At 42.8% G+C, this 17,127-nt stretch overlaps 1 protein-coding gene across 13 annotated transcripts in view; it reads right to left on the bottom strand.

Moving 5' to 3' along the window:
- Positions 1-4,295: 4,295 nt before the first annotated feature.
- The window catches only part of ARHGEF9 (Cdc42 guanine nucleotide exchange factor 9), a 324,587-nt gene continuing 311,755 nt past the window's right edge, over positions 4,296-17,127 (bottom strand). For all 13 annotated transcript variants that reach the window (XM_065557243.1, XM_005295667.5, XM_065557244.1 and 10 more), the window contains one exon: positions 4,296-8,360. In XM_065557243.1, coding sequence (XP_065413315.1) covers positions 8,179-8,360 — 182 coding nt within the window. In that variant the 3' untranslated portion in view covers positions 4,296-8,178. The remainder of the gene's footprint in view (positions 8,361-17,127) is intronic.

The following is a 17,127-nucleotide window of genomic DNA, read 5'->3' as shown; positions in this document are numbered from 1 at the left end:
CATGGTTGCTTCAAACAAGCTTTGCTATGGTCCTGATCCCACACCCATTGAAGTCCATGACAAAATGCCCATGAACTTCAGCGTTGCAGATCAGGTTTGCTTATATATTACATACCCATTTTTTGCTCCAAAGATTGGATCGCTCAAGTTTCCATTTCCCAAACCAGTAAGGATCCCAGTCCTGTCTGACGAAGTTATGCTTCTCAGCGTTTATAAAAGGAAACCGACCCAAAAAAGATTTAAAATATACCAACACACTTCCATCAAGGTGTGATCACCCCACCAATATGGGGGGAAGGATAACCCAGTCACTAAAATGCTATCTTGGAACTCAGGAGACCAAGGTTCAATTTGCAATTCTATGCTCCGCGACAGACTTCCTGTGTGACCTTGGTCAAATCACTTAGTCTCTCAGGGCCAGATATTCAAAACTATTTCAGTGCCTAAAGATGCAGCTAGGCACCCAAGAGGGATTTTCAAAGGAGCCTAGTGGCCTAATTTCCGCTGAAATCCTTAGAGTTAGACACCTAGGCACTTTTGAAAAATCTCACTAGGCACCTATCTGCATCTTTAGGAGCCAAAATACCTTTGAAAATCTGGCCTTCTGAACCTCAGCTCCACATTTGTAAAATGGAGAAAGCAGACAGATTCTCTCTACATCCCGGGGATAAGATTGTGAGGTGCTCAGATACTACAGAAATGGGGACTATACATCAAGAATTAGCGACATCGGTAAGTATCCCTTTTTCCTCCTGTCTCCAAACCCTGTTAACAATTCTCCTCTCTGGCTGGAGGGCTGGAAGAGACAGAGTGGCAGGGGGTGAGGTCTGTGTCAGAACCAGATGTCCATGTTTGGAGCGCCTCTTGGGGCACTTATGAAGCTATTGCTCCAGCAAGAGATTAATTTTTTATATGCCCTCCTTTATGAAAAATTAAAACAAACAGAGTGTTCTTGTCTTACAGATTTTTGTCACTGCTGTTGTTGTAAGCAATATTAGAAGGAGAAAACATTAAATGTCCAAAGCAATCAAAAGAAGCACATGATGCGAGTGGATTTAAATTACTAGCTTTGGTGAGAAAAGGAGAAGCCAAAGGATTTGGGGAAGGGAACAAACTGGAGAGGGAGCCACACTCTGTGATGCTCTTGGGGTGAGAGAACATTTCAGAACAGTAGTAGGGACCGTCCTATCCAGCATTAGCAATGGTTAATTGCCCATTCTCAAGAGCTTGGCAGCTTGATGGTCATTGCATGCACAGGAGCTATTTCAGCTGCAGAACGAGGAGGAATTGTGCAAGGGATGAATTTGATCCTGAGAGGTGGAAAAATGAGGCAAATACTGAATAACAAATTTAAGGAAAAAAACCCTCCAACACACAATTCAACTTCAGTCTGGAATAATCCTGCATAGATGGTACATGTGCACACATTGTTTTGCATTGGAGGATGCTGAACCAGTACTGTAGATGCAAAGGATGGTGCTGGTTTGGTACAGAAGAATAGGGTCTTCTTGTCACTTGGTTGTGCCTGTACCTACAGTCCAGCTTCATTAGTCAGATGCAAAGAATGCTTGCTAAAAGCACTTGTACTCTGTACCACAAACATGTATGCATTGCTAGAACATGAATCACTCTGATGTAGAGTGTGCTGGTTCGGCAGTATTTGTGTCATTTCAGGTACTACCTTGCACACCCCTTAGCCTCCATAATTTAGAGACTATGTTGCCCAGGTGCCTGGCACCTGACATTCAAGGTGATGGGTATATGATGTATTCGGCATATATATTGCCTGACATTGCAGTTCACAGACATGCAGCTAGAGTAATACTGCAGTTAGCAGATGTAATATGAACAACCAAACCAGACATAATTAATAGAGACAAAGTCATTTTCAGGTAATTTCCCTAATGTCCACGATTTCACTATTTAGGCTCTGATTCAGCAAAGCGCTTCAGCATGTGTTTAACGTTAAGCAAAAATAAATCCCAATTCAGCACAGCACTTATTGACATGTAAGTGCTATGGTGCAGAGTGATGGACTTAATCACGTGCTTAACTTGAATGAATGAATTGCTGAATCAGGGCCTGGTACACCAGTGTAAATTGGTAATATCAGCTCTAAAATCAGGAAGCTACTCTGAGTAGCAAATGAGAACAAAATATGACCCAGTGGAGTAGCCCAAGGTGTGAAACAGTTAAAAATTTGGCCTCTCTTCTGCTCTACCAAATGAAGTCCATGGCAATCTGTGAATGCTGGATGTCTGAAGCCCATGGTAACTTGTCTGAATGCCTGATGTTCGAAGAAAGACCAAGAAAACAAAAATGAATAAAACTTGTACCTACATAAAACCTGTATGCTAATGGTTGAACCAGTCTCCGATTGGCTCTGTCCACTAAGCCAACCAGAAAGTAGAAAATTAAAGGGATATTTAGGTTAAAAATCATGTACTTTAAAAAAACAACAACAATAAACAGCTATTTCACCAACATCCTCAAGTCAAAACAAAAAAATACCATAGGTCCAATCCATATCAATCATTTGGTATAACAGAAATAAAGTCTTTGTAATAGAAGAATCATCAATATCTTCACCGCAAGCAAAATTTATACAATACAATGAAGCTTTTTCAGTGTATTAATGGAAGAGAAAGAAATGGCAAATCTGTGATGTTTTATTCCATTGATCTCACTTCTTAGCCCAGACAGACTCTGGAATAAACACTCTGCTTGCAATGCTGCAGCATTATCTCTGTAATTCATGTAGAACTGATGATTTCTCCTTTTATTTTTTTATTTCCCTTGCTGATTGGTTTGCCAACATGAGTGGGCTGATCCTCCAGTCCCTCACCATGCTAGCATGCTGACAACCAGTCACCCAGGAAAGCATCCAGAATACAGAGAGCGAAAGGGGAGACAGACAGAGAGAGAGTTACTTGTTGAGACTGGTATCTGTTTGGATGCAGCCACTTCTGGGCACTTACAGTGTTGTCTCTATACATTCTAGATAAGGTGGTATCAGCATGGGCAGGGCCGGCGCTTCCATTTAGGCGACCTAGCGGTCACCTAGGGTACCAGGATTTGGGTGGGGCGGCAATTCGGCGGCAGGGGGTCCTTCCGCGCTCCAGGTCTTTGGCGGCAATTCTGCGGCGGGTCCTTCACTCGCTCCGGGACCCGCCGCCGAAGTGCCCTGAAGACCAGGAGCGCGGAATGACCCCACCGCCGCAGAATTGCCGACGCCGACCGGGAGCGCGGAAGGACCCCCGCCTAGGGCGCCAAAAACCCTGGCGCCGCTCCTGAGCATGGGGATTGCCTGGGTTGCTAACTGATCTGAACACCAGGGTTAAATAATTAGAGTTGTCTTAACTGCAAACTAATTTTTGGTATCAAGTAACAGAGGGGTATCCGTGTTAGTCTGAATCTGTAAAAAGCAACAGAGGGTCCTGTGGCACCTTTAAGACTAACAGAAGTATTGGAGCATAAGCTTTCGTGGGTGAATGCCCACTTCATCAGACGCATTCACCCACGAAAGCTTATGCTCCAATACTTCTGTTAGTCTTAAAGGTGCCACAGGACCCTCTGTTAATTTTTGGTACTAACTCAGGCCTATTGTCTTCCCCTGAGAAATGTCAGGGTGTCTCTGGAGTGGGCACTGTGTGACTTTCCGTTTCTTCTTGGGGGTCACCATCTCCTTTCACTTCCAGGGAAGACCAAGTTGAGAATGTGTTCACATTTTTTTGAGCCAACATTTGTAATGGATTAGGGGGCGGGGGGAAGGATGGTGGGGGACAAGAGGGACAGGGAAGGACAGAGGCACTGGCTTCTGGCTCAGAAAAATACTGCCTGTGCTATACGGTACTATCATTATGCTCAGGAATTTTTCTTATGTTAACACCAATGTATCAGCCACTTGATGTCTGTTGTGTGAATTTTGTGGCCTTTCTTTTTTGTTGTAAAGCTGACCAGAATTTAGTAATCAAAACCATCATTTAAAACAATGTTTCTGGGAAAGACTCCCCCTGAACTCTATTTAATGCAGAATCAGACTTGAAATCCAATATTTTGTAAGAATTGAACCTCTCATCCTTAATCAATTGTTTCAGCTCAGTTCAGTGGAGGGCATAGGCAAGAAGTGTAGCTTATTTCTCGGGAGACACTCCAACCCCTTTTCTGGTTCCATATGAATTGCTTACTGGCTGCTTTGCTGACAAACCAGCCCCCCATCCAGACAATTCTTGCACATCCTTGGGAAAAAGAGTAAGACCACTCTGCGAGGAAAATGATTTAAAAATGCCTTCAGATGCCTTTTCATTTCTTTTTATTTAACTCCATAAATATTTTCATAAGGCTCAGTGTCTTTACAACACTTTTTTTCAACACTTTTTTTTGTTTTGTTTTATACACACAACTTAGACACTTGTTTGACAGGGTCAAACAGTCCAATATAAACAAAATAATAAAACTGGCAAGTGTGGATCAGCTGGGTTACCAAAATCCATTTTTTTTTGCCCATACTGTTAAAACCCCAAAAGCACTAAAATATCAGTATTTGGCTTCAAACTTGTATTTTAAAAACCTTGATTGTTCTTTTTTATTCTCTGCTACAAGTCCGCATCATCATAGTGCCTTTAAACTCCTCTGGACTCTTTAGATCTTCTCAAGGAAAAATAAGCTTGGTGATGCCATGCAGAACTTACAAAAGCTACTAAATATACATGTTCCCTGAAATGTAGCTGCAATGAAAAGATGACAGAGCATAAAGAGAACAAAACCAGAAACCCAAAGCACCACAGTGTACTATCAATAACGTTGCAGTGGATGGCTAGTGCCCATCCAAGAACTGAAACAGATTTCAAATATATTTTTCTATGTATTATTTTCTATTTACAACTGTTAGATGCACCTAGGTTGGTTCTTGTTTTATCTTTTGGAGAGGGTGGGGAGGCAAAAGTCTTGAACTTACATCCTCTGCTAGGTCAAGGGGTAATGCGCATCATTTACCTATGGAAGAGGAGGTTTTTTATATTATATATATATATAGTTTCAGCTGGAGAAATTCTGTGTACATCTAAGTCTGTTACAACTCTCTTGTTCTACTGCCCATGGAATGGTATCTGGGTTCCTCTTTTCTGGCATTGAAATGAAAATCTAAGTAACATGCTAAGTCAAAAATTACCCCCGATTTGATCAGATCTAATGTGTTTTTGGAGCTTTCAAGTATACAAGACTGCCCAATCCAGCGCTCTATTCCATAATTAATAAGTAAGTAAAAGTGGGACCCATTGTTGGTTCGTCTTTCTATTCATGCTTCATTTCTTGCAGCACCTTGGCAACTTATGGCTGGGAAGAGCTTTCCGGAATGCCATGACTGAGGGCCAACCCTGCTTTGCTCTGGAACACAGGCCTGCATCGCTTTACCTGCTGCTTGGCTTTGGTGCAGGTAGTTTAAAGCTAGAAAAGCTACTGTGTTTTGGTTTTCCATGTAAGCAAGAAGCTGTGAGTCTAACACGTGGTCTTGTCAGATCAAGGGAATCTTGATTTATGATGCAAATAATGGTGTGGCCGTGTTGTTCCTTTTTTCTAGTGCTGAATATTAAGGAAGCATCTTCTCATAAAAATAATGGATGTTCCATTCTCACTCTCAGAGGCATAAAACAGTAAATGAACAGGCTTAACTAATGTGCTTGTTACTTTTCTCCCTTAAGCAATTAAAAAGGCAAAGGTACGGGTGTAATTTTCATCATATTGACAAGGAGGCTCTAATCTTTCTCTCTCTGTGTGTCTCTCTCCAGCCATTCAGAAATTGTAAGACATTTTGTTTCATCCTTTATGTTACAACTTTTGAGGAATCATCTCATTCACTTCTCTAAACACCCATCCTATTAAACAAACAAAAATAATAATTGCCACATATTCTGTATTAAAATCGGAGCTGCTAACCATTAAAAAATGCAGAGATACAAAAGAGTATTTAAAAAATGTTTCTAGTAAAAAAAATTGGGTTGCCTCCTGATTGGACTTTTTTTTTTTTTTACTACTGTATATCATTTACATATGGGGGGGGGGGGGGCGCTATCCTTCCTCTCTTTAAAATACTAGACTTTCTTTGCTGCTTATTTATATTTTCTCAAGTAGCAAAGAAAGTGCTGAGATAATCTTTGTGCTTTAGATGGGAAATATGGTCACTCCCTTACAACATGGCATGGTGCCTTTATCTTAGTGCTTGCTCTAGCCCTACAAGAGAATAAGCTGCATGGAAATATTGAAATCATTCACTGGTGGTCTTCACAGGTTCTTGTTTTTCAGGTGAAAAATTAAATCTGTGCTCCCCCCCCCCCCCGCCATGCATTTCTCTGTACCGGTAGCTAGCTCGATTTGCTTTGATGACAGATAAGATTCAAAAGAAAAGAGTCAATACAAATTAGAGTTTGGATCATTTCGCCCCATGTTTTAAAGGAGCCTACAGAACAGCACCTGCACAATTTTCACCTTTTTATGTGAGCAAAATGTCCACATTTGCCCAAGCAAAAAGGCATTTGTGAGTGCAATGATCTGTTTTGTGAGCCGAATTGCAGGCTTCCGTACAGGCAAACTAGTGTGTTTGAGGGTTAAAATCTGAGGGTGAAATTGTAGGAGGTGTCATTGAAAATGCAGCTCTGAATACAGAGTGAGAAAAAGAGAGAGAAAGAGACACAGAGAGGTTAACTAATTACTGTGCAGCCTATTGACAATGGTGCAAGTTTGCTGAACCATTGCTACAGTTTAGACTAGTCTGATTGCTGATCTACATTTGGATATGTAGTCCTGGTCACATGGCAAGACTTCTCAGACACTGATTTCAGTGCAATCTTTTCTGAAAGGCAATTTTCAACCTCTTCCACAGGTTGGAGGCATTAAATGTTGAGTAAATGTTTTTGATTACTTAAGCAATAATCCTTAACCTAATAGGTCATCATTGTTAGCGAATGTCCTGTTTGGTAATTTGGGGCTCAAGGCAAAGCTAGGGATACTTAAATAAAACGTAACAGACCAGAAAGCAAGTACAGCAATGGCTGTTACATCTAGGATCATTGCTCCTGTAAACTGTAATCAATGGTTCATAACAGTGATGCTACGTGTGTGTGTGTGAGAGAGAGGAGGGTCCTCTGAGTTATTTCCTGCAGAAAGAAAACTGGCCATTTTGTTTGTGTTCAATAACTAATTTTTCTCTACCTAGAATGCAGGACATGAGGCCATCAACCAATTTTAAAACATCTGTCATCTTTATGTAGGAAAAAGCTAGTATTGGACATCTCACAGGGTAATTTCTCAGCTAAAAAAAATCTCCAGAGAAAATAAAATAAGATACAAAACAAAAAAGCCCCCATTGTTCTCTTTCGACATTACTGGGAATGGCATGTGTGATTGAAACACACAGCATTGAAATGAAACACAGTTTAAAAATGCAACAAATCAATTGAACAGAAGTCATCTCTCACATAATAAAGATTTGTTCCCCCCTTTTGTTTGATTATACCCCCCTCCCTGGCCCAAGAACACCTATAAAAACAGTTAAGCAATAGAAGTACTGAGCAGCATATCACAGTGCACAACAGAGCACACCCAGACTGGAACGACTCAGAACAGAGAATGCTGGGGGGAAAATGCTGTTCATTGAAAAAAGAAGTCTGGGGACAGTCAAGGGGTGGGGGGAGCAAAGGGGGAAGGGAGCAGAGATCTTCCCCACCTCTAAAATAGAAAAATAAAAGGCATAAATAAAATAAAATATACACCAATGTGGCCTGCAAGGAACTTCAGTGACAAACAGACAACGAGCAAGAAATTGTCCTGGAGAGACAATGACAAGTTGGACAAAAAAAAAAATGAACAGAAAAAATGATGTTGTCTGACCAATTAAATAAAATAAAATCGGGCACATGAGTAGAAGTCATTGGTGCTTCCTAGTATCTAGTAGTAGTTTGCTTCCCAAAAACAACAAAAAAAAGTTTTTGGTCCTTCTATATCTATATCTATATATAGATATATATATATATATATATGTGTGTGTATATATATAGAATTATTTTTAATTGCAACAGTGCTTCTCCGAAAAAAGGTCCATCTATAAATATAATTTTATTTATTTATTTTTATTTTTAAGTTTTTAAAATTTTTATTTTAAAATTCTCCATCTCACTCTAGGTATTATTTTTTGAATGGCGTTAACCTGCTGAAATTTTGCCAGAATGGTGACTGGCTGCGTTTGGGTTCGGTGAACTCGAAGACCTGGGACTGGGATATGCCATCTGTCACCATGTATTGTCCCTGATTTAATGGATCCTGGGGTGGTGGATAGGCTGGAGGAACCGACCTGGAGTAGCTGACACCTGCATTGATGGTGGGGAAGGGAAAAAGAAAGAGGTCAGTCAGAGTTCAGTTGGGTCAAAAAACGTACTCATGATATTACTTGCTATAGCTTTAAAAACCAAGGCCCCAAACAATGGGGACATGAGCAGCAGAAGGCAATTCTAGGGATGAAATTAGCAACTAACTTAAACCCTCACTCCAAATGCAACCTAAACTAGCAAGCTAGTTGGAGATTTGAGAAAGATCAATTACTTTTGTTTTGGTGAAGTTTTGCTTTTCTCTTATGGAAAAGTCCTATATAATTTAAGCCAAGAGAGCTCTATAGAACCATTAGCCACGGTTATCTAGAAATCACTCTATTATTGAAAAGGCCAAGTCTTGTCTATAGAATTGTTACATTGCAAAGAACTGTATCTCTTCTATAGAATTCCATTTGTTGGTTTCAAAAGACAGAAGGCATTGCTTCCTCTACTAAGTCCTGTAGGACTTTTCCCTAATGGCTTGTTTTAAATTCACCAGCCTGGTTTCAGCTTCTAAACCAGCAAGTACTGGGAATCTCACAAGAGTCACTGACTGCTAACTCCCCAGCCCTATCTCCAAGGCGAGGTATTCCAAAGAAAGGATGGTCTTGTGGCTGAGATATAATAGAGTGAGTCTGAAGTCCTGGTCTCTATTACTGGCTCTGTCACATAATTCCTATGTGACCTTGAGCAAATTACAATCTCTCTGGGCCAGATAGGGCCTCCTCTGATGCAGAAGGGGTGAGGGGTCCACTGTCTTTAAGACACAGAACCCTGTAGAGGATGCTCTCTGGAACTGGGATCCACATGGGTGGGTGTAGGGGAGGTAGAGGATGGGTAGCCCTGAACTGATGATGGTGGGGCTGAGGGAGCAACCATCACTATGCCTGTGGAGATTACCAGGGAAAGGTAATATGGCCACTGGTTATACTTCCTTCTTGCTGAGACCGTCCATGAAGGGTAATTCCCTTCTTAAGCAAGGTGCCTGGGCAGTGTGATAAAGTGGAAGCTACACTGCCAGGAAGCAGGGGAGAGCAGAGGGAACATCAGAGCTTTGAAGCAAATGCAGAAAGTTCTGGCCTTCTGTGGATCCCCTCTGTTGCCTGCAGAACCTGCTACTCATTCTGTGGGTAGGGCAGTCCCCCGATAAAAGAATGTGGGGGGAACATTATGGAGATCTCCTGCTCTCCTGGGTTATACTGCAGGAGTGGTGGGCCAACCTATTGTGATCAGTTTCCCCGTCTGAAAAATGAGGACAATACCCACCTTCCTCATATGAGGATTATGAAGCTAAATTAATTAATGTTTGTAAAACGGTTTGAGATCCGCAGGTGGGAGGTGCTAGAGAAGGCAAAATATTACAATTAGCACCTAGATACCACAGTGATTGGCATAAGAGAGATTAGATTCTCTGCATGTTGTCAGCAATCCCTATCAGCACACAAACACACACTTTCATGTGCCAGTGCTTTGGGATCCGGGGATGGGAGGTGCGATATATGTTCAAAGCAATTACAGGCAAAGAATTAAACTCTCACAAAATGCACTGCATTATTATGTGAAGCTAAGCTGCCAACCATTTAATCTTGGTGCATCATTATATAGGTCCTTCCATTATAACAAGCTAAGAGTTTAATACGTCTGGAGAGGGAAAAAAAGTAATTTACTCCCCTTTGTTATTGTAAATACCAATCAAGGCTGGTTAAAAACCAACAAGATTTCAGACTGAATGGAAACATTTCCTGGATTTCTTCGAATTGTGCTTCGAGACGAGGAATATGGAAATGGCACTGATTTCTCCAAAGAAATTAAACGACCATTTGTTTTATCTGATAACAAATACTACTACTCATATTGCTTTCTATCCAATCCAGGAAGTACAGTCATCCTTTTTCATTTTTAGCATGTTGTTTCATTTAGCATGTTGTTTCATGTTTCATTTTTAGCATGTTGCTGCATGATTCATGACTTAGTAACCCTAACCAACCTCATCACAGTTATGTGTTCCAAGTCAAGCTGAAAACAAAATCTGTTTGGTTTCTACACCTCTTTGGTAGGCTCTTGGATGCTTGATCAGATTTGCTAATCTCATGTGTTTACAAGTTTATTTTTCCTACCTCAAAATATGTGAATCGTGAGTAGGATGCTTGCACAGTAGAATGCCAGTTCCACTGAGTGCTTGATGCCCCATCATTACAGAGAGGGGGCCAGGGCCAAATCTTAAATGGTTTGGCTCTAGGATATCATAAGAGACAGCAGGATACCTCCATCCTCCAATTAGACTGCTCAGGCATCTACACTCTAGCTCAGCATCTGAAGATGCCTGTGGCATGGGGAAATCCCCACCTGGTATCGAACCGGCATAGCCAGCTCTATAATAATCCCTGGTGGCTCACTCCACGTAGTGGCAGAAGATGAAGTGTGACGGGGAAAGAAGGAATGTGGCCAAATCATGCTGTGTTCCAGCGATCCATGACCATGACAGCTTACCTAAATTAGAGAAGTCCTGAGGCTGAGCTAATCTGCATAGAAGGAGGGGGCAAATTGGCTCCAGCTCCCCTGGGCACCAGGTGAAAGCAAAGAGGGGCTAAACTGTCAAAACTGTATGTCTAACTTGTGCAAGCAATAACTACAGCTACAGACATGAGGCATGTGCTATTTTGCCCTTGCATTTGTGTGCATGCAAATATGAGTATTTGTGCTCTGCAGAGTAAATTCAGCAATCCCACGAGAGTAGCTTTTCTTGTGAGGTTTTCAACATGTCACCTCCAATAGCAAATAAAAACGCCACAAGAATGGCCTTTCTTCAGGCATCGGTGTATTTTTGGGCACGGTGAACCACTGGATGTGGGAGAAAAATCCCACTTACCAGAATGTCTTCAGAACCTCAGAACAAGACTAGTTCTCAGAATGAATGAAGGGTTAATATATTTGTATCTGAACGGAGCAGGTTTCCTCCCTCATCAGAGCTTCAAGTAGCTGTGCTAAATCGTCTCTTTAAGGATTCTTTTTATATGCAAAGCCATAACTCCATTGCAATTTAACCGGAAAAAATGAGCAAAGCCCCTTTCCAGTGAAGAATGCTGCAATCTCAGGCTGCCTCTGTGGACAGAATTCAAAATGCAAAGGGGAAGAATGGATAGATAAGGAAAGATTTCCAGGCATAGCAGTCACGCTGCTTGTCCCTAGGCACAGGGAAACAGTTACACAAGTCTTGATCTTGGAGCTCCTTCTGCTGGTTCATGCAGAACTCTGCACCAAGGTAGAATCCAAGGGTTGCAGCCGCATAGTCAGATTGTCCAGTAGGGCTGGGGTTGAGGGAATGCTGTTCAGCATGAAAAAAAGGTAGCTTTGCAGTTTATCATTTGTCAGGCCAAATGCAGCGAAGAGAGATGATGTATTGTCAATTGAAATTGAGCAGTATTTTAGTGCTAGGCAATGTCAGTTGGAATCACTTAGGTTTCTCATCTTAAAAAAAAAAACCCTCAACACCAAAAACCCTGAAAGGATTTCAAGCCAGCTCTACTTTGCTCCTAACTTCTTTCCAAAATGCCTTTTGTACTTGTGCTCGCAGAAGGAATTCCCTGGAACTGAAAGAATTAAAAGAGTAAAGCCAAATATAGGATGTCTTTCTATGCTTATTTGATCCTGACCCTTTAAGGATTTCTTTCATGCCTTGATTGGTAGCTATTTCATATCCCTTTTCTCCACACAGGCATCTAAACAACTTGCCTATCTATTAGCTGGATTTAAGAGATGGGTGATAAAATATAAATGTTTTCTAGTTCAGCGTGGGCTGAAGTTGGTGCTGTATTGCTGGTGAATGGAGAGTGTCCTATGGTGCAAACCCTCAATTCTCCTGAGTCTCAACAGCAGTGAGAGAATTCACACCTCTTAGGAGGCACATTCAACCTCATCACAAATTCAGTTGCCTTATGTCTGACGTATTTCTGTGGGGTACCACGCAGCACGCCCCTTCAACAGGAAACAGTGCCAAAGTATTCATCATTTGATGAGGAAATACTCCTTGCACTGTCCATTTTATTGAACTACAGAGTTCACTCACTGAAATACAGCCACATCCGGGGTGACACTTATTAACAGCACACAGCAAATCTACATGACAATTTAGAACTACATAGGAAGAAAAAAATTATCTAACTGAAACTACAGGGAGAATTTAGGTGGTCAGAATCACTCAGCTGGAAGTCTGGGCATGACATTGTGGGTAACACCTCTACTCTTCAAACCGTCCTTTGCGGTCTTTAATGAAGGCAAGCGGTCAGTTTCACACCTCACCCAACAGATGGCACTCTCAGCACTCTGCTGGAGTATTTGTTCAGAACTGACTCAGAAGCAAGAGTGCCCCCTATTTAGTCACCAATGTCATTTCCTTTTGCACTTAGGTATTCCTTGGAGGTCTCCTATCCAAATATTCATTCAGTCTGTCCTTGCTTAGCTTTGGAAATCCTAACTGTATCTCAGATCAGATTCTAACTGGATTAGTAATTCCTCCAGTGAAGAACCAATTTCATCTGTGTTATGAAAATCATCATCACCATCGCTACTTTCAGACTGAAAACACTGAAAAATGCTGTGGCTAGTTCCACGAGGTAACTGTATAATGGGCACTCATGGGCTTTGGAAGGTTCAGTTTGCGGCCCATGTAATTTATGAGCAATGGGATTTGCACCATGTCTTTTACGTATTTGCAGGGAAGTAGTATGAGAACATGATTTCCAGACAGTAATGACATTCTTTCATCTGCAGTGTGGAAAGTTTTGTGAACAAAGGGAAATGACCTTGATTATATCTGAAAATACAAGTGTGCCTCCCCTCCCTTTTTAAAAAGAGTTTAACGAATGGGCCGGTTAACGCTTAAGATGCCATCTGATTTCCAGGTAGAAGACACTTGGAAACTGGGAATGTTTGACAACTGAGCTGCAAAGGTTTGAGATGTCAGAAGAAATTAGGACGGTATGACCCTTGGGAGGAATCTGGGTCAGTATTTTTGTGAGTTGAGGTTAGCTGGGCATGAGGTCAAGTCACTTAATACGAATGAGGGTAGCAGGAAGACTTGGCAGCCAAGAAGAGACTGCATTCTGGAGCCAAAACCTTAGCTGATGGAGCTATGCCAATTTATACCAGCTGAGAATTTAGCTCTTAGTGGATTTTTACAGACTGCTAAGGGAGGGATGAGGCCACTTAATGGTAGTGGGAGCATTCAGCAATTGGGGTATGGAGGGAAGCAGGGAATACTGGAAACTTCTCAGCATGTCAAGGGGGTTTTGGAGGCCTCACCATGGTCTGCTAAGGGAATTGAAGCATGCACATTGGAAGATGCAGCTCCTTAGCCCACTGTTAAGCTACCCATGAAAACAGCAATAATGAATAAATTTGTCCAAAATTATGAGAAAAAAGCAAATTTCATTCTTCATAGCATTTATCGCTTGCTCGTGGGATTCAGAAAGGAGATCCCACCCCACATAGGCTTGCACTATTAGATACATTACAAAAACAAGGGGATATCATTCCTTCTTATGAATCATTAGGTTAAGACCCCTGATAGAGTCAAGTTACCTGACTAGACAGACTAGTGGTCTTATATGGCATAATGAATCCTATGTTCTTATGTCCAGGAAAAACTAATATTCATGACTAATGATTTGGGGAGCCTTAACTTTTGAATGGCCAACTTGAGACACCTTAACAGGATCTAATTCGTAGAAAGGGCTAAGCATCAAGCCTTTGAAAATCAGACCTCTTTAAGGAGCCCCAAGTTGAACAGCCAAAAATTGAGGCTCCCAGAATCATTAGTCCCATCTGAAAACCTTGGCTGGGGATTTTGAAAGCGTCTAGGAACGTATGCCAAAAAGCATTATGTGAACGAGAAGTGAATATGTTACTTGCTACCATACATGGGGATAGAAAAAGACTAAACAGGGGATTTGATAAGTGTCTACCAGTTTTTGAAGGCTGCAAACACTGAAGAGGGAGAGGAATCATTACCGGGGCACTGGCAAACAATCCTGATGGTTAGATACAATAAGGGAGTTTTGAAGTCCCTGTTGTTTAGAGTGATCAGATGTCCTGATTTTATAGGGACAGTCCTGATATTTGGGGCTTTTTCTTATATAGGTGCCAATTACTCCCCACCACCATCCCGATTTTTCACACTTGCTGTCTGGTCACCCTACTGTCGTTAGAGTCACTTAAAACTAGAATGGACAAATCAGTGTGAAATACATTGCACTGAGCAATCCTGCATTGGCAACAAGGGATGCACTACATGACCTAATAGGCTTGATTGTCAAAGGAACCTAAATCTGGCAGAAAGGAAGGGGAAGTGGTCAGGGAAACTGGCCAGGATGTTTCAGTGAGATGCCTGAGACACTCAGAGAGAGGGACCAGGCTTCAAACAGCATAGGCTGTTTCTCCCAACTCATAATAAGCCAGATCCTCCCGAGTTATGGATGGCAAGGTTAAGTTTAGGTCAGGCAATATGTGTGAAAGTCTTTGTTATTTTAAATCCACCTCTTTATGTGTTGTGTATCTTTTGGGCAAAATAAATCATGCCTTGTTTTGGAGACTCAGTTTCATTGCAAATGTATGCCGTCAGAGGCTTCCGAAGAGAAACCTCTGCAGGATCTGGCCCCCACTGGACGTGCTAAGTTAGTCATGGTTGGCATGTAGGGGACTGTAAACCCAGGTGCTAGTCTGAGAGTGGTGAACTGCAGAGTTCCACCCCAAGAGAGGTGGGGTCCATGACCTGACACCTGTTGGGGCTGCACTCAAAGTGACCAAGAAGGGACAGTGGTGCAGCGAGCCTGGTAACTGTGACAGGCTCTTTTTAAAAACCAAGCCAAACCAGACTTTTCTATCTCCCATTTTAATTATTCTAGGATATACCAGGCTAAATTCTACTCCCAGCTACACCCACTGAAGTTGCACGGGGCTACAGGGCTGTTACTGGAAGAAGAATCTGAATCACTGTCTGTAAAAAATATCCCACAACTTAGTCTGCTGGGAAGGAGCACAAGCCAATGCTACTCATCCACTTTATGTCTAATGGACTTAAAGAAGGTGGAGAATTGGCTTAATGCTATCTTAAGGCACATGCTCTGATATTATTACATTTCCCCCAATCCAATAAGTAGTGCAAATCCCAGGATGTTGCTGAAATCTGAGGTTGATTCGCTCGCTCAACATCAAACCAATTCTGAAGGAATCTTGGCTGGGCATGTGTGTCTATGCCTGTAAGTGCATATGTGTGTGTGTCTGTGTTAACTGCAAGCTAGTTCCAAATGGGATGATTCATTTAGGACACTGGTTTAAAAAAACAAAAAAAACCAAAGCCAAAATGCAAAGGTTTGTGCTGTCTCTTAATCATCTGATTAAAGTTTCATCAAGTTTATCTGACAGAGTTTGGAGGCTCCTTCCTTGTGAGTCTCATTTTCCACACTTTCTCTCTCTGGTGCATTGCAGCTAGTGGTCCTTTAAATGTTTCCTCTTAATAAATATGCTGGCTGACTCCAGAGCAATACTTCGTGGAAATGCTGTATGACAGTTCAGGAAATAAGCTGCTGTTAATATTACTGAAAACTTTCTAGTTCGCCTCCAACACACTTGATTGCACTTTCCATTTCATCTCCTTAACTGCTTCTATCCTTTCCTTAAGCATTCTGTAAGAGGGAAATTATCGTTGTTTCCCACAGAAGAGGTCAACTGATATAGCATAGCAGATGGTAAAAATAAGGCTACAAAAGATATTCAATGACCTAAAACATGGGCACAGAGGTCTTAACACATCAGATCAGCTTGTTTAGGATTACCATACGTCCGGATTTTCCTGGACATGTCCGGCTTTTTGGGCCTCAAATCCCCGTCCGGGAGGAAATCCCAAAAAGCTGGACATGTCCGGGAAAATAGGGAGGGAGGGGCCGGTGGTGTTCGGCCGGGGGCCGGGGTCGGCGGTGCTCGGCCAGGGGCCGGGGCCGGGCCGGGACCCGGCAGTGCAGGGGGCCAGGGGCTGGCCCGGGGCCGGCAGTGCGGGGCTGGGGCCGGGGCTAGGGCCGGGGCCGGCGGTGCTCAGCCAGGGGCCAGGGCCAGGGCCGGGGCCGGCGGTGCTCGGCCGGGGGCCGGCGCCCCAGGGCCCGAGCCAAGCCGGGCGGGAGACGCCGGGGCCAGAGCCTCTTGGCCTGGGCTGGCCGGCTGCCCACCGGAGGGAGCCGCTCGGCCGGGGGGGGCTGGACTGGACTGTGCCTCCTCACGCCCCCCAGCCCCAGCTTACCTGCTGCCTGCCTGCTTCAGGCTTCCCGCGACTCAAATGTTCGCGGGAAGCAGTGGAGTTGGGGTGGGGCGGGGAAGGGGCGGGGATTGGGGCGGAGTTGGGGCGGGGCCGGGGCCCCATGGAGTGTCCTCTTTTTGGACACTTACAATATGGTAATCCTAAGCTTGTTGGGCCATCAAGTCTTGCAGTGATCAGGCAAAGTGTTTAAGCATGTGCTTACTTTGCGCATATAGGTAGCATTGATGTCAACTGGACTATTTATATGCTTACAGTTAAGCACATGCTTAAGTGCTTTGAGTCACAATTCATAGAATCATAGACGATTAGGGTTGGAAGAGACCTCAGGAGGTCATCTAGTCCAACCCCATGCTCAAAGCAGGACCAACACCAACTAAATCATCCCAACCAGGGCTTTGTCAAGCCAGGCCTTAAAAACCTCTAAGGAAGGAGATTCCACCACCTCCCTAGGTAACTCAT

Source organism: Chrysemys picta, chromosome 9 (genome assembly GCF_011386835.1).
Source record: "Chrysemys picta bellii isolate R12L10 chromosome 9, ASM1138683v2, whole genome shotgun sequence".
NCBI lineage: Eukaryota > Metazoa > Chordata > Testudines > Emydidae > Chrysemys > Chrysemys picta.
Note: the sequence above shows the minus strand (reverse complement) of the source record. Positions and strands in the feature narration are given on the sequence as shown.